This window comes from Pelophylax lessonae (genome assembly GCF_965119305.1).
Source record: "Pelophylax lessonae genome assembly, chromosome: 5".
NCBI classification, from domain to species: domain Eukaryota; kingdom Metazoa; phylum Chordata; class Amphibia; order Anura; family Ranidae; genus Pelophylax; species Pelophylax lessonae.
In genome coordinates, this window is record NC_138772.1 from 161,435,095 (window position 1) to 161,458,426 (window position 23,332).

General features: G+C 42.0%; 1 protein-coding gene across 2 annotated transcripts in view; it reads right to left on the reverse strand.

Annotated features, from left to right (window-relative positions):
- GADL1 (glutamate decarboxylase like 1) overlaps window positions 1–22,145 on the reverse strand; it is a 426,922-nt gene extending 404,777 nt beyond the window's left edge. For both annotated transcript variants that reach the window (XM_082257434.1, XM_082257433.1), the window contains exon 1: window positions 21,899–22,145. In XM_082257434.1, coding sequence (XP_082113560.1) covers window positions 21,899–21,941 — 43 coding nt within the window. In that variant the 5' untranslated portion in view covers window positions 21,942–22,145. The remainder of the gene's footprint in view (window positions 1–21,898) is intronic.
- Between the last annotated feature and the right edge of the window lie 1,187 nt (window positions 22,146–23,332).

Genomic DNA, 23,332 nt, shown 5'->3' on the forward strand with positions numbered 1-23,332 from the left:
AAGCAGGTAAGTATAACATGTTTGTTATTTTAATGAAGGGGAAAAAATGTAAGCTTTACAATCATATTAAAACATATTCTGATTTATCTGTGAACTAATTGTACAGTATTTTTTCTTAACTTTGAAGACAGAATCATGCACAACTCCACGCTAGCCCTGTCTATCTGTAAGGAAGCCTTGATCAATTCACCAAGTGTTTTCTAAAACAAGAATTAACAGCCAAGAATATTGGGTCCCAAAGAGAAATCTTTATTAATTGAAAGGTTATGTCCACCCAATATTTTTTCTTAGTTTTTAGAGTGGTGAAGAGTTTGATTTTACTGCTATCCCGGCTTTGTTATAGAGGTTCACCTTCACTTCTCCCTACATTACTAGGCAGGAGATAAGGAGATACAGACCACATTTTTTTTCTTTTATTAGAGTAGGGTAAAGCTAGGGCCCCTGTCCATTTTTTAGCGTTGTCTGTATCCCTGTTGCAGATTTTCCCCTACTGCTTGCCTAATGAAACAGTTGTCAGTAGGACAGAAAGTGTTATCTGAGGCTATCCCCTGACAGCAGTAAAAACTTGTCATGAATTTTAATCATTCCACATTCCATCTGAAACTAGAAAAAAAAAAAACTTGACTTGACATACACTTTAAAGCTCCATTCACATTTGTGCAACTTGTCATGGGACATAAAAGTTGCATAACAAGTCCCAGCTTATTCTTTTCAATGGAACCCGTTCATTTTGGTGTGACTTAAAGTCGTAGTGGCTTAGAAAAGGCGCCTGCTCTGTTGTCGCTATAGAATCCATGGACTGCGATCCTCTCTCTACGGCCAACCTACTTTGGCTAAAACCCTCCCAATGCCGTCCTATTACTAACCCATTTACCCGACACAGCCTGCTCATCTGGGATAGACTCAAAGCTTGATTCTCCCTCCAATCTCCCTCTCTCCTCACAACCCCTTACTAATCCTTCTTTCACCCCGGCCTGGTCTTCCCCTTTAGCATTTGCCACCTGGTCTAGGGCTGGCCTACTCTGAGCGTACCAATTCTACTCTTCCGCGGCTTTCAAACCTTTTCCTTCACTTAGTGAAGCACATAACCCCCCCCCCCTCTGAACTCTTCCGATACCTGCAGATAAAACATTTCCTCACCCCGTACGCCCCCTCTGACCCAAAACTTTTCCTTCTTTGAGCAAACCTGCAAATCAGACCCGCAAAAAAATGTGGCGTAATCTCTGACCTATACTCCCATCTCCTTAACTCTGCCTCATCTAACATCTAATCCCTCTATGTCTGTTGACAAGTGGGGAAGAGACCTCACCCTCTCCCTTGACAACACAGATTGGGCACATATTTGGCAGGCAACCAAATCCTCTACACCTAATATCGTGGCTCTAGAAACGAACTACAGAGTACTCACTAGATGGTACCTGGTCTCTTCCAGAATACATAAATTTCTCCTACATTACTCGCCTCAGTGCTTCCGAGGATGCAATGATACGGGCACACACATACACATTTGGTGGGACTGCCCTATAGTGCAATCCTTCTGGTCTGAAATTTTTCAGATCCTCTCAAAATTATTTGACACTCCCTTGCCCCCTGATCCTACTATAGCCCTCTTGAATCATAAACCCAACTCCCTGACACACCGCCAATTTAAGCTTCTTCTCCAAGTCACTACTTCAGCCAAGCAAACTATAGCCAAGGCCTGGAAAACTCCCTCTCTGTGCATACTTTTGGCTAAACACAGAACCCCACAAGCTATGATTCACGCTAAACTAGAGGCTGTCCTTCAAGATACCGCTCACAAATTCGAGAAGCTATGGAATCCTTGGATAACTTATTTCCTACCCCCTGGCCTGGATATTACCGTGCTGCACCCATAAACTACCTATTAACCTCCATATTCCCAATGAATCTGTCATCATGTCAGTCCCTCCCCTAGGGGGGATCCCCTCATATTAAGCCCATATTAAGCCCCTACGTCCCCCCTTTTTTTATCTGTCTCCCCCCTTTTTTTTCCTCTCTCTTTCTCCACTCTCTACAGCTACCCTCAATATGCCTCCCTATCTCCCACAATTAACAGTCTCCCAGATCTCTTTTGCTCTTTGGTATTGTCCCCCGTTGGGGTGCCAAACAGCTACTGCAACTTTTATGTTGTGAGTGGGAGATGACCACTACGCTGCCACCCCTCATGCATGTTACACTCTAATCCACTTCTGATACTCTTTATCCTCAGTTGCATTTTGTTGTTTGCTGTTTTTTGTCTCTTTACCCCCATAACTTCACTTATATTGTAAAATATTATATTTTCCATGCCTACGGTACCTACCGATTCTAATTATGTCTTGTACCATACTTTGTATCGTTGTTTTATACCCTTTGTTATCTTTCAATAAAAAAATTGAACAAGAAAAGGTGCCTGCACCTGACTGCATTGATGGATACTGATGAGGCTGCATTGATGGGCACTGGTGAGGCTGCATTGATGGGCACTGGTGAGGCTGCCTTGAACTTGATAGGCACTGATCAGGCTGCATTGATGGGCACTGATCAGGCTGCATTGATGGGCACTGATCAGGCTGCATTGATGGGCACTGATCAGACTGCATTGATGGGCACTGATCAGACTGCATTGATGGGCACTGATGAGGCTGCACTGATGGGCACTGGAGAGGCTGCATTTATGCGTTATTTTTGTTAAACCTCCTTTGTTGCGATTAACATTAAATTATGTTACCACATTGTATCTTATTTGTCTTGCTTCATAACGTCAATATCTGTTATAAAACCAGGTGGGCATGGATAGTGAGCTGATTGGGTGGTTTAAAGGGCCACTTGACTGGACATGCCCCCCCAGGCCTAAGGCTGCCAGCCCTCCCCTGGATAGAGATAAGTAGCCCTCACAGAGCTTTACAATAGATTGAAAATATTCTTCATCTGACGGATGACTGAGCATTCCCTATTCACCTTTTGACCATAATTTCACTTTGTCAGCTAAGTAAGAAAGGAACATTGCCACAGGTCAGGTGGAGCAGCATGGGCAAATCTTTCATCACCTGCTTGGTGTGAGACCTAAAGAGGAAGTAAACTGATTTAAAAAAACAGTTACATTCCCGGCATGCCGGAAATGCTAGCTGTCACATTGGTTGTGCTCTCAACCAAACCGTCAAACCATACAATGGCTGATGTCATAACCGATCACATGTGCATCATCATGGCAGTTGAAGATTAAACAGAGGCCAAGATGGCAGCTTCTTTGGCTGAAAATGATAGGAGGGTTTACTTCCATGTTAAAGCGGAGTTCCAGCCATTTGACTCACCTGTCCAATGGTCCAGCGATGCGGCCGCCCGAAGCCTCGATCCTCTCCCTCTGCGCCGGCATCACTGCTGTGGGCACCCGGCTGTTACAGTTTGCGGCTTCACAGCCGGGTACCCACTGCGCATGCGCGAGTCGCGCTGCGCGCCGTGATTGGCCGGCAATCTTCTGGGACCTCTGACGTGTCCCAGAAGATTGCAGGGAGGGAGGGGGAGAGGAGAACTTCCGCTCAGGGCGCCGCGGCGCTCCGAGCGGAAGTGGGAGCGGGTACCTGTCAAAACTAGTTACCCGCTCCCCCCCCCAAAAAAATGACATGCCAAATGTGGCATGTCAGGGGGGTAGGAACACCTAAAGCGGAAGTTCCACTTTTGGGTGGAACTCCGCTTTAATATAAAACAGGAAAAAATCCACACTAGGTCAAGTAAAAGAACAAAAAAGGTAAGCCGCCACTTAACCAACTATGATACCAGCTGTAAATGATCTATATAAATAAGATGTGGTGCTAAATCCTAATAGTGCAATCTAGAATAATCATATGGTAAATACTGTGGTATAAAAACAACTGAACATGCCGTGAATAAATTATGAGCAAAATAGAACATTGAAAAAAAAAACAATCATATGAAAGTGATATAATGAAATCAGTGCAAAATCCAGTGTTAGGTGAACTTAAAAAAGTCCATTCAATGAAAAAGTAATTTTCAATATTAAACAAGAGTGTCCAGAAAGAGCAAAAAAAGTGTATAAGTAATGTTGCTTGATGAAATCCACCACCAAGCACCAAAACTTAGCATACGCTTCTTACTAGATAATATGGACCATAAATTATAATGGTCATAAAAGCACAAAATAACCCGGTATCCGAGATAGGCGGTGGCTGCTCAGCAGCAGCTGCAAATGGATCCGGGAATAAAAATAAATGAACAAGCATAGTGAAGCTTGCTAACATTTAAGTCCTTTATTTAAAATATATAAGAAGTACCTTCGATGAGTTGTAAACAGGCACAAACGAGTCAAACACCAGCAGACTGTCAGCTCATGAGAAAGGAAAGTGTGCGACTTTGGAGACACACTAATGTGAATGGAGCCTAATGCCCCGTACACACGTGCAGATCGTCGGCCGAACGATCGGCCGTCTTTTGTCCCCGGGCTGTCGTGTCTGTTGAAAAGTGCAAAAGACTGCACAAGAATTTTGTCCGCCGACTACAGCCGATTGCAGAAGTAATGTCATGTGATGGTTAACTTTCCCTGTGTTTTTTCTTTTCTGAGCATGCCCAGTCTTGCAAATCTGCTGTCTGTCGGCCGAATTCTGTATTGACTGGCAAACAATCGGCCGCTCTGGTGTCGGCATACAAAAATTTTAATGCTTGCACGACAGATTCTTTTCGCCTGAAAGTGCGCTGTCGGCTGTCGGAAGCATCATACTAACAAGCCGAAAATCGGCCGATCGGTCGTCGGCCGAATCTTTTCGGCCGACAATCTGCACGTTTGTACGGGCCTTTACTTGATAATATGAATAATAATGATATCTAGGGTTGCACTAGTACCGGTCTTTCAGTTAAGTACTCGCTGATACAGAGTACCGATACATTGATTAGCGTCAATACAAAAAAAATTGGCACAAGTCGCACTGCAAAGAATCATGTGGGATTGGAACAGGAATGCAGTGTGATTTGTGTCCGAATCATATGCAATTTCCCCCACTGCTCCTGTGTGTGTTTATAAAAAGGAGCTGTTTAAAAAATGTTAGAACCCACAGTACATCTGTCTACATGCAAATAATCTAGGTAGGTGTCCTGATCCGCGGATATTAGCATATCAGGGCCTCTGGAGGTGCTCACAGGGCTGGAGGAGAAGTTCCGGTGTAACGTGAGAATTACCTACCCCGTGAGAAAAACCTGCCCTCGTCACTTCCGGCCAGGAACAGCTGAGCAGCGCAGCAGTGTGCATGCTCACAGCCCCGGATACCTAATGGGACAACAGAGGAGCTGACTAGCGCGCATGCGCACTAGTATGGAAATATGTCGGTGTACCTTGAATAAAGTCTACCCACGCCGAGGTTACATAAAACAGCTGGGCTGCATTATGAGTCATCTCCGCTCCTGTCCGTGTCACTTCCCTGATCTGGGCTAGTAAATATAAAAGCGGCTCTCGGCTCCGTGATTTATGTTTTCATACAGCCGCCGCCGCTTTTATATTTACTTGCCGAGAGCAGGGAAGTGACAGGGACAAGAGTGAAGATCACTCGTATTGCAGCACAGTTATTTTAATGTAACCGCCGCATTACACACAGTGCCGTGAACCGGAAGTGACGAGGGGTAGGTTTTTCTCACGGGTAGGTAATTCTCACGGAACACCGGGACACCGTGGGTATAGGGCGGAAGTGATGTCATCTTGGGGGCAGACCTCCAGCCATATGAGCACCTCCAGTGGCCTGTGCATGCAGGCTCTATGTACTGTGAGTCCTAACCATTTTTAAACTTCCCACTAGGTGGCGCTTTAATCATTTTTTATATACACACACGCACAAGAGAGGTGGAGGAAATCACATGCGATTTGAACAGGAATCACATCACATTCCTGTTCAAATCGCATGCGATTCTTTGCAGCGCGATTGGCACCCATTCATTTTGTTCATTATATACTGCAAAGTATCAGTATTAGGAGCATTTGACCAATACTTGCCCAAATGCTTGGTATCGGCACCTATTCCGATATCGGTATCAATGCATGCCTAATGATAACAATTATAATAATAGTTTCAATAAAAAAGAATAGATTGCAATGGAGTGCTGACATCATCCTTTACCAAAATCTGAAATTTAACTTTTCACTTGGGCCACTGACATTCACATAGTTGCCATATAACTGACTGCGGAGCGCAGTGAAGTATGTCCTGGCAATTTCTCAGTGTCTGCCCTCAGCTGACCTTCTGTCTTTTTCCATGCAACCTGCTAGCCCTCTTTGCACTGCTTTGTAGCCACTCCTGACACTTCTTTTATTCCTTACCGTCAGTTATACTTCCCCTCTACATTATATGTTTTAAATACATTTTTCTTCTCTTCTATTACCCTTCTTCATCATTATACATAAGTAATACATGAATACGCTTGCAAAATGCAAATCTGTTCTATTTATCTCCTAGTTACAGTGCTATCTAAACCATATGTCATTCTATTTGTATGTGAAAAAAAAGTGTAAAAAAAAAGTTAATATGAACCTGACGTTTATATAGTGTGGTTTAATCAGTGCAGTGTAATCAGTATAAATATGTCGCAGTTGTTCTGAAAATGTCATGTTTTATAAGCCAGTGTCATATATTAGCGCAGATAATCTGCATTGGTGTCCTTGAACAGACATCACATATATTGTTTTAAAGTCACTTATGAATTAATTAGCTATTGGAAAAACAAACATAGCTTGGCTGTGAGTATTAATAACCTATGCTAATAATGTCTTCTATTTTCCGAAAGTGAAATATGCAAGATGGTAATTATCATTTTTTCCTTCTGGCATGGTACCCATACAATTATAAACACTGTATGCCTATAAAACACTGTCAAATGTGTAGAATGGATAGTGTTGACCCTATATATACAAGGACAGCTTCTCTCCGTTCTTTTAAGTGACATTTCATAAATCACTACTTGATGTTTAGGGAATCTTTCAACATGACCTTGTTCACCCAACACACAATGGCCTGTTTTACAGTTTTCCCCAGTTTTCCCCAAAGGGAGTGGAGTCGACATCTCCACACACCAACAATTTCTCAAGGACCACAGCCATGTTCACGTATATATATATATATATATATATATATAATGTATACAGTTGGTTTGGGCTGCTCATTCGCAAGAATTACGTATATATATTCCGGAGAAAAGGTAAGTAAAACCTCTTCCAGCATCCAGCGATCTTCCTAGCGCTACCCCGAGTGTGGCTCGGGGTTACCGCTTTTGGCTCTAAAATCTAACCCCGAGTCACACTCGGGAATACCGCTAGGAAGGTTAATAATACATTCAATTATAAGCACAGGTTTGCTTTTTGAGGAACTGTAAAATAAATTAAAGTAGAACTAAATCGAAAGGTTTTTTTTTTTTTTTTCATTTTGGATAGAGTAAGGAAGACTTATAACCCCTGTTAGTTTTATGTTTGCCATTTGTGTCCCAATGATGAGATTTACCTTCATTTCCTGTCCCATAACCAAAACAGGAAGTGAGAAGAAATCCCTCTAAAGTGAGGGAATCTATGATTGTTTCCAGAACTACAGTGGGGAAAAAATTATTTGATCCCCTGCAGATTTTGTAAGTTTGCCTACTTGCAAAGGTCTATAATTATTAACATGGGTGTATTTTAAATGATAGAGGCAGAATATCAACCAAAAATCCTGAAAAAATACATGATACAAATGTTATAAATAGAGCTGCAGTTCAGTGAGTAAAACAAGTAGTTGATCCCCAAGCAAATCGTGACTTAATACTTGGTAGGGAAACCCTTGTTGGCTAGCGCAGAGGTAAGAAGTTTTTTTTATAGTTAGTGACCAGGTTTGCACACATCTCAGGAGGGATTTTAGTCCACTCTTCTTTACAGATCTTCTCTAAATCCTTAATGTTTCTGTCGCTTGGCAACTAAGTTTAATCTCCCTCCATACATTTTCTATAGGATTAAGGTCCGGAGACTGGCTAGGCCACTCCATGACCTTAATGTGCTTCCTCTTGAGACACTCCTTTGTTGCCTTGGAGGTATGTTTTGGGTCATTGTCATGCTTAACCACATTACCACCAGAGGATTTTGCTGTCTTACATCCAGGCCACTTTTTGCGATTCGGCACTATGCGACTTTAACTGACAATTGCGCGGTCGTGCGACGCCATACCCAAACTAAATTTACGTCCTTTTTTTCCCACAAACAGAGCTTTCTTTTGGTCGTATTTGATCACCTGTGTGAGTTTTTGACTTTTTGCGCTATAAACAAAAAAAGAGCGTAAATTTTGAAAAAATAACAATATTTTTCACATTTTTTATATGAAATTCCCCCCAAAAAAATGTAAAAATCTAATTTTTTTTAAATTTTTGGCCAATTTGTTTTCTGCTACCTAAGTTTGGTAAAAAAAAAATCACAATAAGCGTATTTTGATTGGTTTGCGCAAAAGTTATTGCATTTACTAACTAAGGGAAAGATTTCTGTCATTTTTGGTGTTTTTTTTTTTAACGAGTAATGGTGGCGATCTGCGATTTTTTTTACGGGACTGCGACATTGCGGCGGACAGATCGGACCCTTGACTGACATTTTTGACACTTTTGGGGGTACCAGTGACATTACTACAGTAATCAGTGCTATAAATATGCACTGTAAGGGCTCTTTCACACGGGCGGTCCGATCAGATCCGCCTGTCAGTTTTTTAGGCGGATCTGATCGGATCCTCCATGCAGCTCTATGGGGCAGCGGGTGTCAGCGGAGGTCACCTCCGCTGACACCCGCTGCCATCCGCATCCGATCCTGTGCTGAAATCTGGACGGATGGAAACCCTATTTTTCCATCCGTTCAGTAATCGGAGCGGAGCGGATCTGATGAGAGCGGACAAGTGGTCCGCTCTCCTCCGATCCCCCATAGAGGGCAGCGGGTGCTGAGACACCTCCCTCTCCGCTCTGCAAGCGGAGACGGAGCTGTCATCCGCCCGGCTCAGCGGGGATCGCGGATCGATCCCCGCTGAGCAACACGGATCCGCCTGCGGAGGCGGACCGTGTGAAAGAAGCCTTACTGTTAAAATGACACTGGCAGGGAAGGGGTTAATTTTATTGGAGAGGGAGGGGTTAATGTATGCCTGGTGCTTACTAACGTGTGTGGGGGGAGGTGACTGAGTGACACAGGGACAGATCGCATGTTTAGCTATGCTGAACCCTGCAAACTGTCACTGTCTGTCACTTAGGAGATCCGCCCGCTTTGTTTACACAAGCGGGCGGATCTCCAAACTCGATTCCCCGACGATCGGGGAAGAGCGGCGGTGATCACCGCTGCTCCTCCCCTGGCCCGACTCCCGCTGTGACTGAATACAGTGGGAGCGAGCCTCCGGCGGCGAGCGTGCGCCGCCCACAAGGGGAGGAGTCCAGTGACGTAGGTCTACGTTGATGGACGGGAACTAACCCCTTTGCCGCAGTAGAGCTCGAGTGAGCGGTCGGCAAGTGGTTAAAGACCCATCCACGACCCATCTGCTCATGCAAGAATTTACAATACATGGCCCCGTTCATTGGCCCCTCAATGCAGCAAAGTCTGCCTGTACCTTTAGCAGAGAAACAGCCCTGAAGCATCATGTTTCCACCGCCGTGGTTGACTGTAGGGATGGTGTTTTTAGGGTCATATTTAGCATTATTTGTATCAAGGTCTTTCTGGATTTTTGGTTGATATTCTGTCTCTATCATTTAAAATATACCTATGATAAAAATTATAGAACCTTCATTTCTTTGTAGGTGGGAAAATGTAAAAAATCTACAGGGGATTAAATAATTATTTTCCCCACTGTAGTGTCCTCATTGGAAGATTTCCCCAGTATTACTTTTCTGGGAACAACCCAAAATCCAAGTTTTTCCTTTACTTTAATTTTCAATGATAATGGTAAACAGAATAAATAGAGAGGGTGAATCTTCCTAACGTGGGGCACTGACAGCAATAAAAACTTGTTAAATTTTCTAATCCCTCTTTATTATGTTTAAAAGTAAAAAAAAAAAAGTGTTGCCTTTAGTTATACTTTAATTAATGAAATACAGTCACATTACACAGGAGCGAGTATTCTAAAATGTGGCTTCTATGTCAACTATGAAATGGTGGATTTTCTGTAAACTCTAATTGGAGTCACAGTGACCTGTAGTAAGCCAGATTTCTAGGGTGAAGTCCTATGCCAAAATCTCCCAGAGTAGGCAACATCGTGAAAGTTGGTAGTTGAGTAGAAGCCCCCCATCACAGTGGTGCTTTGTGAGGTAGTTGCTAGTTAAGTTCAGTTCAATAGACAGTTATAAAAGATTTGTAATAATTTTGACCTTACTGTTATTGTACTGAGGCTTATTAGCTTGTTTAAAAGAACCTGTCCTAACAGAGGAGTGTATAGCACCCTCCTAAGTAGATGCTAGGATAGTTAGATAGCTGTAAGATTGTGTTCTTGATAGGCAAATCTATAAAGAAGAAATATGGCTCTATTTGAAAATATTACTAAAAGAAAATGCTAAGTATTGGACTGTATTTGGTACTGGTACCAAAAGAGGAACGGCCACATCCGTAGTAATATAAAATAACAATATTACAAAAATATAAAAAAAACATTCATAAATTCATAAAAAATCATATGTATTTATGCTCTCTTTGGACAACATTCGCCATACTATAAAAGACCAACATGTCTTTGCTATATGTTTCAAGAGGTTGACGTGTTTCGCATTTAGTCGCTTCCTTAGGACCTCAATATCTTGGTAGTAAAGAGATTTGGCCTATCCAAGAGAGAAAGTACAGTAATCAATATATTTACACATATCAGAGATCTAGGCAATATGCTGTGTCCCCTGTATCAACTTAAGTATCATCCTATGAGCATTGCACGTTGATGGTACAACATGCAGTGTGGACAGAATATATTGCATGGTGTGACAAAGTGACATGTATGGCGTTTACATATACGGTCCTATATACATGTGCTATTTGGCTGTAAACAGATTTAATTTAAAGTTCACTATGCAATGCGATGAGTCTGTATTGCCTTTTTCTTGATATAAACATATTCAGACGGTCAATGATTACCGTACTTCCTCTCTTGGACAGGACAAATTTCTTTGCTGCCAAGATATTGAGGTCCTGAAGGAGTGACTAAATGTGAAACGAGTTGACCTCTTGGAACATATAGCAATGTGTTGGTGTTTTATTGTATGACAAATGTTGTCCAATGAGAGCATAAATACATGATTTTATAATTTTTTTTATATTTTTGTAATAAATATTGTTATTTTATACTACTAAGGATGTGGCCATTCCTCTTTTGGTACCAGTAAAGTCCAATACTTTAATGTTTTCTTTTAGCGATAGGCAAATCTAGTTGCTGTACTGTAGGCAGCATGGCTGCAATTATTTAGTAGGCAAAGCATTTTCTGCTCATTATACCCGGTAAAGCTGTAATCTGTTAGTTAGGTCCAAGAGGTGTTTTACAAGTCAGCAAGTGTACACAAATCGAATAGCCTTAAAACAAAACTAAACTCTCTCAATCAAAATAAAGAAGAACTTTACCCATAAGGCCCCGTTCACACTGGGGCGATCCGACTTCCCGGGGCGACCTCCGAGGTCGCGGCTGGCACGGACTTCATAACATTGAAGTCTATGACGGTCGCTCCGGGTCGCCCCAAAGAAGCTCCGGACCCTTTTTCTAAGTCGGAGCGACTTGTGTCGCTCCTATTAGAACGGGTCCGCAGCTTCCCTATGGAAGGCGACCTACGGCGACCTGTGAGGCGACCAGGTCGCCTCACAGGTCGCCCCAGTGTGAACGGGGGCTAACAGTTTGATAACAATTAATGTTAATCTTAAACAAAAGAACATACATTCCACATTATAAATCATGCTACCAAAATTCATGCGTGCTGTAAATTGTCTCCAGCATTACTCCTGTTTCTTGTTGCTGGAGGCTGCCATGTTGTTGAAGCCCAGAGCAGGCCTTTCCTTATTGAAAACTCTCCCCCTGTCCTTGGTCTAAAAAAACAATGTAAATTTCTGAACATAAAATATGTGCACTCCCAGCCATGATTGTATGTCTTGGCTCAGCTAGAGAGAAAGGCTGACAGAAGCCTCACAGTGTTGAAGTTCATAGCACTGCCTCACCCAAGGGAGAATGGAGAGACACGATAAGAGGGTATCCTTGTAAGTTTAACTGTTATGTCCAATCACTTCTGCTTTTCTTTCCTCCCTTCCCTATCTGTATTCTCTATTCCTTCAACAAAGTTTGTGTCATTCATTTTGCTTCCTCCCAGTAGTAAATCTTGAGGCGGTCAGCATATCAGCCTTTAGTGACTCATTGATTATCGGCACAGTGCAGAGAATACAGGACAAGTGAGGCTGTGCAGAGCAGAATTAGACAGTACCTTACTAGATTTTAAACATTAAATGCACTTATTTTTTATGTTTTACATACAGTTTTTGAATTTGCAGGCATAGCTAACACAGCAGAGGGATTCAATGGCTCCAGCTGCTGCCTTTATGTCCAGTGAGGCTTGCTAGAGACCAGCAATGAATCAAGATCAGACTCAGGAAAGTATTTGTGGATGCTCAGGGGGAGGGGGGGGGGGATCAGCTGATTACAGAACACTTTTTGAAAAATAAAAACCCCAATATTAGGGAAAAGTGCTGCCTTACATCCTCAATAGTGAATAATGTGTGCACAAACAGAATCACAAAATCCAAAAATAATAATATCATATAATGATTCAAAATACAAGTCCCATTAAACAATATTGTCTGGACTGTGGAGAGTGCTCTGTGCCACTCCAAATTACTTTGTACATCAACACTGGTGTTGATTATGTGCTTCAAAATTGTGTGCTCCACTTGTGGTGCCTCTAAAACAGTGGTGCTCAATTCCGGTCCTCGGGACCCACCAACAGGCCAGGTTTGCAAGATAACTAAATTACATCACAGGTGATCTCATTTGCTGCTCAGTGATTGCAGTATTCTAGTCTGCATCCCCCAAGGTAATACTTAAAATCTGGCCTGTTAGTGGGTCCCGAGGACCGGAATTGAGAACCACTGCTCTAAAAGACCCACAGTGCCCCAGTTACACACAACATTCAGCAGAAGAACTTCACCCTTTGTGTTACCAAGCCAGTCAAAATGTTCTCAGTAAGGCCCAGACTTCGATATGCCCAGCCCTCTTGTTACTCCACCATCCCGTTTTCTTGTGTACCTTTAGTACCTCGTAATATGGATCAGGCCATATGCACCTCCTACATAAAGGAGAGGGATGGGGGGCTTCAATTCATTAAAAAACTGCTTTACCGTATGCAGAATTTAAAATAAATACACTTACATATTAAACCACGCCAATAGCTATTTTGAAACCAAGAAACATTGCTCCCAATATGGCTGCTGTGCTCTCCAAGTGGATATGAGAGAATGCATTAAAGTAAAAACAACCAATTTAAAGTGTACAAAATTGCTAGAATTTTATGATGGATGAAACTCTGTATGGTTCTTCTACCATTAAACCTTTTTGTCTTCCTGATAACTTTTTGTATAATATGCACTGGCTGTCGTGCATGCACAGTACAGTAAACAATCATAGCTTCGATAGTTGAATAAACCACCATTCACACTGGTGCAATTTAATAGGCGACTTGAGTCACACATTATCGCACGACAATGAAAATCACATTATTTTCATAGGTGCCCATTCAAATTAATGCAACTCAGCATGGTGCAATTTTGGAAAAGGTTCCTGTACTACTTTGGTGTGATTCCAGCACAAGTTTGACCCCATAAGAGGAAAAGGGAAGGCTGTAATAAGCCCCCTTTTCCTCATGGGAGAGTGGCTGGAAAAGAAAATAGGTTTATGAGGTAATATTTCCCTCCTTTTTTCCTCAGGTAAAAAGGGAGGGAGATTTAGGGTATCCTGAGGGAACAGCTGTAGTGGGCGTAACTTTGCAGGGGTCAGAGCACCTATAGGAATAGGTTTAGTGTGAAAGAGGGGCTCGCCTCAGAGGGGCTCATTCGCCTCAGAAGACTCTGCGGTGTGAGTTCCCTATCCCCCCTCCCTTGTCGCGGCTGTTATTATGTGGTGGGTCACCTTTGCTATAGCAAAGGGGGAAGGTTTTTTACATTTGAGTGGAAGTTATGGTTTTACCTCTAATTTTATTTATCCAGCCTGAGCCGTGGTGGCTAGGCTGTTGAGAGTGTTGATGTTTTATTATATATTTATTGAAAGTTTTAAAACCAGTAATAAACAGCCGCGGCCGATAATTTTTCCAAAAATACAGGTGTCTGCTTTTTATTTTAGGTTAAGTTTTAATAATAAGAAATCCTGCCTACTGTCCCATAGTTTATACAAACTACTTCAAAGTGGCATCCAAGTTTCACTACATAATAGCACTGAAAGTCAAATGGCAGCAGTGTAAACCTAGCCTAAAGCGAATACTGGGATTATGTAACTGCTGTTTGCATGTACAGGAGGTATATCATCGGTGGCCAACCAATGGCTTAAAAAAGAAGACTTCAAACGCAGATCAAGAGAGGATGGCAGCAGTGGCAATGAAGCAATGAGAAAGCTCAGACCCTGTACATCTGAAGGTGGGCAAACCAGGACGTATGTCTAGCACATTATGCTATGAGCTTTGGGAATGCTGTGTGGATGCAATTCAACTTTAACTAAGAAATCCAGCAACATTTTTTATTTTGGAGAGATCGGAAAGGATTTTTACTGTTTTCCCTGGTGAAAAACATTTACTCTGCCTCCTTGGTAGTGACACAGGCAGCAATAACAGCATAACAGAAGTCCTTTTACCACACTATAGAAACAGTGCTTTAATTGCTACAGACCAACCAATTGGTGCAAAGCACCTATCTCCTGCACTCTGAGTAGGGTGATCTTCTAACCACCTCAGCCACAATCATGCAGCTGCTGAGAACTTTCGAATTGGCCTCACTGGATAACTTCAGCCTTGCAGCCCCTTACAAGACCAGGGTAGTCTAAGACCACTGAAAACGAAAAAACATACACAAGGGTGCACCGACCTAGTGCATTATCCTCTAAAAAAGGTTTATTCAAATAAAAGGTATAAAAATACTCACAAACGAGTTCTTGGTAAAAGCATATCAAATAGGTACGTTGTCATCAGCATCAAGATTAAAGGATGTAACGTCCCCTGAAGCTGGAAAGGCTTACGCGTTTCGAGGCTTGGCCTCTTCCTCAGAGCCTTAATAGCCTTTTCATAGCTAATCTCTTAAACAAAAGAACATACATCCCACATGATAAATTATGCTACCAAAATTCATGTGTGCTGTAAATTGTCTCCAGCATTACTCCTGTTTCTTCTTGCTGGAGGCTGCCATGTTGTTAAAGCCCAGAGCAGGCCTTTCCTTATTGAAAACTTTCCCCCTCCTTTTCTTGATGTTGATGACAACGTACCTATTTGATATGCTTTTACCAAGAACTTGTTTGTGAGTATTTTTATACCTTTTATTTGAATAAACCTTTTTTAGAGGATAATGCACTAGGCCGTTGCGCCCTTGTGTTTGTTTTTTCATTTTCAGTGCTTTAATTGCTGCCTGTGATGTAATTGAAGAAAATCTGCACATCTCTTGTACTAGTAACCTTGATGGAGAAACTAGAAAAAAAAAACTAAATCTGTCCTTTGCCCCCTGTATTAAAAATTTACATTTTTTTTTTTACCCTCTTTTAATTTATTTGTATTTTATTTTAAAGAATTGTTATGAACATTTATATTTTTCTATATGCTCAAACAGGAAAAAAAAATAAATAAACTGCAGCTAAAGAAAATTCTACCTTGCACCTATTCTTTAGGTTACTAAATTATGCCTGTTATGCATCCACTGATCATTATTAAGATATTTTTGAAAAAAATATCAACAGCCTAGTTTTATGTTATAAATGACTATGACCTCTAGTAGTTTTCTAAGCTGCCATGGCTTTCACTGCTGTAGCCCATTGTTTAAATACCAATGCTAAATAAAGATGCCTGTTTTCTATACTTGACAGGAGGAAGAATGATGGCATGTAACAAATGTTAGCACATAATTTTCTATGTTTTAAACATAGTTAAGTAATCACATATAGTTGCACCCGTTGTTGCAGTCACATGTATGTTCCAAGCTTCTTTGTTTCGCTGCTTTCTCACAACAATGCTTTTAAAAATAAGTTCAGATGCTTATTCTGGTAATGTTTAGGTTCATAACGCCACATTTCCTTTAAGGATGAGTTCAAATTCACATCATTTAGCAGGTACAAAATGTGCATTTATTATTATTTTACACTGCAGCCTGTAAAGTATTGCAATGCCACGATCCTGTAGACTCTTATGCCTCGTACACACGCATCGATTATTGGTCGGGAATTTTCGGGCAATGTCCGATCGGCCGATTTTCGGCTTGTTAGTATGATGCTTTCGACAACCGACTCCGACTTTTCGGCCGAAAAAATCTGGTGTGCAGGCTATAAAATTTTTGTTGGCCGTCAACACAACGGCCGACTTTCCGTCAGTGAGTACAGATTTCTGCAGACAAAAATCTGATGAGCAAGACTGGGCATGCTCAGAGAAGAAAAAACACAAAGAAAGCAAACCAACACATGACATCACTTCTGAAGTAGATTTTTGTTGGCCGAGAAAATTTGTGTGCAGTCTAGGCACATTCCAACCAACAAAACACCACTCTGGACAAAAGTGGGACGATCGGTCAGCCAACAATCGTTGCGTGTGTACGAGGCATCAGTCAGCTGTCTGCCCATACTTCAGGTACATGCAGTCATTTACTGAAGAGCAGGAAGAATCATTGAACCACGAGGGCGATCAACAGTGCCCTCACAGTTCATTGAGACCTACAAGCTGTCTGCTGCTGTGGGAGATGGTAGTTGTAGTTCATTTATTCACAGATCTCTGTGAATAAATGACATGGCTCTGTGGGTGGTGCAACTTTGCTGTTTTTAAATTGTGACAGCGGCTGTGGGGAAAGGTTTCCCTGACCACTGTCACAATGAGGGATTGGGGGGGGGGGGGTGGGGTGGGAGTTGGTGTTGGCAGGTGCATTATTGTAACATTGTTTTTTCAATCAGCACTTATCATTGTGGGAACACAATTTATATTTGCAGCAGCTTAGAGGTTAATTTAAATAAGGTCAATGTATTTTATATATCACTTTGGTAGCACCATTTTTCTTTATTTTGCACACATTATTGTAACATGTTACACCCTAAATGCAGGTGTGAGATGTAACATCTTACGACGGTGAACATATCCTTTAAAGCAGGACAAATAAACAAATGATCACCTTCATGGCTCTTTCCCATGCTAAAAATATATTTATCGTGGATTTCAAATCTCCACCAAGCTTCACTATAGCCTGCTGGGAAAACTGAGGATTCCAATCTTGCGAGATTTTGTTCCTGCACTGCACACCCTGCAAATTCCCATAAGATTTAGGATCCTCAACTTTTTCAGGAGTCTGTGGGGAGGCTTCACTGATAGGAACAGGGAAAGGCAAGGGGTGGGGGGTGATATTAGGCACCTTCTCCCATCCAAAAGAAAGCACTATTTCCCATTTTAAATTAAAGTGAAACTCCAGTAAAATAAAAAAAAAAAAATGACACTTGTTTTGAACCAATAGGGCAGTGATGGTGAACATCATGGGAAATGTAGTTCCAAAACATCTGGAGTGCCAAGGTTCACCATTACTGCAATAGGGTATCTCTAATGGCTGATGCAGTGTTAGATACAACTCTTTCAGTAATCCCCGCAACTACTGTAATCGCCAAACTTCTGTCTCTAATACAGTTATGAAGAATGTCATTCACGCTCCCCTTTCCCCCATTTATAAAATGTTTTTTATTCTTTCCAGAGAATACAAGGCATTCTGTGACTGGACAGGTAGAGGAGAATTGGATAAACATTAAGACCTCCCCTTGTTCAACCACAGATTATCTTGTATTCTGTGAAAAAATACAAGACGTTTTATGAATGGAGGAAGAGAGAGAGCGGGTAGTGCTTTTCTTAACTGTAAGGGATGAAACAGGCATTTACAACACCAGAAGTTTGTTGACTACAGTAGTTTGCAGGAATGAATGAAAGTGTGAGTTTTACCTAACACTGCAGCATCCACACATTAAACTCCCATCATTATAGGCAATATATTGGTTTATAGCAAATGTCAAAACATATATTTTTCCTACAGTTCCACTTTAAAGCGTATATGTAGCCAAAAGCTATTTCGAATTTTGGATAGAGTAGAGAAGGTTTAGAACTGTCAAGTTTTTTGTGTTGTATGTATCCCTGGTAGATGCACCCTTTATGTTTGACCTGGTAACCATTGTCACTGAGATGGAAAGTGATGGGAAGTTCAAAATTGTTACAGATGTCACCAAAACAAATGGTGAGAGAAAATCTTCCAATGGTGACACCTGTTTAACAGTGGAAGTCCTCTCCCTTTTTTCAGAGATTTCAGTTGACTTCACGTTATGTCCCTGGGTCAAAAGTGAAGGGCAATTCAGCCATCTTACAGAATCTAAGGGCTAGTAAGCTGTAATATAATTTGTTTTTGGATGTAGATGAGTTTTCAGTTCTGCTAAGGTTTTCCACTGAATCTATTTAGCCTTTGGGGACTATATACATGTCTTTTTAGGAGGCCATCTAAGCCAGAGACGTAGCTTTAAGCTTGTGAGCCCCTATGCAAAAGTTAACTTGGCGCCTCCCCACTATCACTTGCTGCTTCCACCATGTGCCAAGATACTCCTGGTGGGCTTGTATGTAAAATAGGAAACCTAAAGGGCCCAGCCTGATTTCCAGAGTAACATAAAAGCCCACTGCTTTCACCCAGAAGCGCAGAGTGTGGCCTACCTGCCACCACGTTGTGTGCACATGCATTGTTGTTAAAGGCTGAGCATGGCGGGAGAAGCTGTACTTGCAGGGCCATCTTACCGAATGGGCATGCTGGGCAGTTGCCCAGGGGCCCAACTTGCCCGGCAACCCAGCCCCAGCCAAGCATTAGTCCTGATTCTTGTGTGCATTCCGCTGCCGAACTTAGCAGGTGGCAAGCGCCTGCCGGCCCTGCCCTGCTGTCAGGCCACCTGGACCATGGAGGGGGAGCCCACAACTGCAGGAATGCCAGTCCACCTCCACGGAAACAGGCACACACAGGACAGTTGAGTCTGACTCCCTCCCGTGTGTTCACTGGACCCAGCCGCCGAACTTGGAAGCTGTCATTAGCCTGGCACAGCTGTACCATTAAATATCGCCTTATCGATAATTTGCATTTTACTCTCGTGGGTGATTGTGAAGGTGGTGCCCCAGTGCACTGCATTGCCCGGGGCCCTTTAATGCTCTTAAGATGGCACTGTGTACTTGGTTGGTTGGAGGGACTAAACAGAGTATGCCACTGGGGAAAAGGGCTTGCCCCTTCACCTTGTTTAGGTGAAACTAGAATCTCAGAGTGTCTGGGCGAACCCTTGCCTAGGCCTTCTGATTTTCCCCGAATCTAGGGTGACGCAACAAGCATTTTTCCCCAGTGACAAAGTTGTAAAACCCAATGTGACAGGAAGGCTGCACAGGCACCCTGGAACATAGGCGGGGTCACCATTGCAACCCCTGGGTCCCCTCAAGCTCTGCCAATGACCTAAGCCCTCTCTGCACCAGGCTGTCCTCAGTGCAGCTGGAATCCTCCCATCAATTACTTTTAGTGCATGTACATATGCATTTGCCCGTTTTACTGTGCGCAATGCAAGGCGTCTGAATTGGAATAGACATGTTTTGCACTACTCTCTGCAAACAGCAGGGTTTGACAGCTTCTTAGGTTGCTGTCTACACCTTTCCTTATAAGTTCTTTAAGAAAAGCATTCACAATTATTCAGTTGGCACTGCATTATATGGTATTAGTTATATGACTGATAGGAGCATCATTTTAAACATTCACCAATGCATAAAACATAGCACATCATCAAAGTACACCATTTACAGTATGCTGCAAAATCTCTTTTGGTCAGCCTTTGACGCTCACAATATAAATGCATATAATGTATATGTAAGTTACTAATTTGTTACATGTATGAACTGTCCTTTCCTGTTGCAGACAGTTTATACACTTTCTTCACAGGTAAGCTTTTGCTCTACTTGCAAAAAAACTGGGAAACTAGGAGCTGTGCTTTATATCATTAAAACGCTGCCAGGTCAAAGGCCTCTCACCATATCATTTGTTCTCAGGAGTCTAGCTCCACCTGGGCAGCCAGAAGCTTTTGTGCAGGAGCCACATGGTGCCCCAGACAGGGATGAGGTGCTGGCAGGGCACTGTCTGGATTACTGGAAGACTGGGTCAGAAGACCAGACACGTTCATGCTGCCTATATCAAGCACTAAAATTGTTGAGTTACTTGGGTTGTGGACCTTTACACATTGTGGTGCCAATAATTCTGACTGGCATCCTATGTTGCTGCTATAGCTGGAAATGACCTGCATTGCAGCACCTTGCAACACACAATTTCTGGAACTCCAGAAATTATCTTCATTGCCAACTTGGATTTGTCCAGCTTGGCAGGATGTAATTATCCATATCCCATATCTAATGGGCCACTAATAACCACTGTAGTAGCCCATGCTACGTATAGCTGCAATCTTGGGTCCTACTCAAGCACTGCACACTAAACACAGGGGGTGGCTTGCTCAGCACCCCTATAACTCAGAGAATGTCTTTTTTTTTCTATGAATACAAGGAGTTTTCTGATTGGATGGGGTATATTTTGATGTAATTTGCCCCTCATCGTCCAATCAGAAAATGCCTTGTATTCATTGAAAAAATGCAAGGTGTTTTCAGAATGGTGTCGGTGCCAAGCCCTTGTGGACCCCTTGTGTTCAGTGTACAGAGGGGAAAACACTTGAGCAGCACCCAGAATATTGCAGCTTTCACTGTAGGAAGTGCAGAATCCTACAGTGGTTTTCAGCATCCCCAGTGGCCTTCCATATATGAATTATTACATCATGCAAAACTGGTCCAATGAAAGCTGGCAATAAAGATAATTCTTCTTTGCCAAAAGATGCATTGCCTTGCTAGGCCATGCAAGGAAACCATAATGAAGGGATTCCCAAACTACGGCCCTGCAGTTGTTCAGGAACTATAATTCCCATCATGCCTAGTCATGTATATGAATGTCAGAGTTTTACAATGCCTCATGGGATGTGTAGTTCTGCAACAGCTGCAGGGCCATAGTTTGGGAATCCCTGACATAATGCATAGTATACAGGTGTAATTATGTAATGCAGAGTGAAGAAGGCCAACAAACTGACAAATATTGCTGTTACCTACATGGTTGGCTGTTATTCATACAAATTTCACTTACAAAAACAAATATATATCTAGGTATTGATAAAGTTACTGAGACATCTTAGTCCAACTGATTTTGCATCCTTTCTCTATCATTCACTTAGATTAGATTATAGAAAGAACTATTCAATCTGGTTACAGCAACTCTTTTCAAAACTATTCAAAACTTTTCACAAGTCACCCCATCACACTCAGAAAAGTTAACCAAACTCGTTAGTCACTTTTTTCACTCGCCGACCGAACTACAGGGAAAGCAGTCCATTCTTATTACAATCAATACTTCTACTAAGTTTCACAAGTCAACGTAGCTGTCACTTATCTGTAACTGAAACAAACACCGATCAGCACACATTTTCAGCCTGGAATCTAAAAAAGCCACATACCACAAATAGTCACAGACACATTAGACAACGAATGAATGAAAATGCCCGCTGTGTCATTGTAAAAGCAAACTTATATATTGATCTAGGCTGCTGCATGCTGTCTCTGCCTAATGAACTGATGCTGGAAGAATAGAGAAGAAGTCTGTTACCCTCCATCTGCCCGGCAGTGAGTATATTCTGGCTGCTGCTCATTGATGTTTCTGGCCGTTGAAGGTGACTTTTGCTTGCTTCGCCTAAGGGCTCCCCAAATGATATCCCGGTCCCTGGGGAAATCAGTGCGGGTGCTCACTGCACAAGTGAATAATTTACAGGTGTCTGGTGTCAGTGTCCCTGTCTCCACCCTGGCTTTGCTCTGTCCTGCTGCTGCAGCTGCTGCCTTGCTGCTTCTCTCCAATAGCAAAGCAGGGCATCTATTAATACAAATACCAGCTGGCCCTTATCCAGTCTGTACAGAATGGGAGGATAAAAAGTCCAGACCAGATGGCCAAGAGGGAGGGACGGCAACACTTAAAGCTGCAATACACAAACACAGTACTGACCTATGTTACGCTGACAAGTCTTTATGTTGGAATTCTTTTCAGATTGCTGTCTGCATTACTGTACTTGGCAAGTGTCTGGGATTATTTCTTAGGCGAACACTATTGTGTGTGTGTGTATATATATATATATATATATATATATTTTATATATATAAATATATATATATATACACACGCACATGTATTACTGGAATTAGTATTAAGCATATGGATTTCTTTTTCTATTTCACATGCCTTTTTATTTTTTATTTATCACTTTTACTTGCAGACTGGGCTATCTAGCAGAAGTGACAGTGACAGGGGTACTGTAGCAATTATGTTTTTTTTTTATTATTATTATTACAGTTAACCACTTAAGCCCCGGAAGATTTTACCCCCATCTTGACCAGGGGGTTTTTTGCGATTTTTTACTGCGTGAATTTAACGGATAATTGCGCGGTCGTGCGACGCTGTACCTAAACGAATTTCACGTCCTTTTTTCCCCACAAACAGAGCTTTCTTTTGGTGGTATTTGATCACCTGTGCGATTTTTTGATCATGCACCATAAACAAAAAAAGAGCGTAATTTTTGCAAAAATAACAATATTTTTCACTTTTTTTTATATGAAATTCCCCCCAAAAAAATGTAAAAATCTAAATTTTTTAACATTTTCAGCCAAATTGTTTTATGCTACATATGTTTGGTAAAAAAAATCGCAAAAAGCGATTGCACAAAAAAGTTATCGCGTTTACTAACAAAGGGAAAGATTTTTGTCATTTTTGGTGTTTTTTTTTTTAACGAGTAATGGCGGCAATCTGCGATTTTTTTTGCGGTACTGCGACATTGTGGCGGACAGATCGGAACCTGGACTGACATTTTTGACACTTTTGGCTGGACCAGTGACATTACTGCAGTAATCAGTGCTATACATATGCACTGTTACTGTAAAAATGACACTGGCAGGGAAGGGGCTAACTGTATTGGAGAGGGAGGGGTTAAGTGTGTCCTAGGGGCATGATTATAACTGTGATGGGACATGTCTCCTATTGTAAAAACAGAGATCA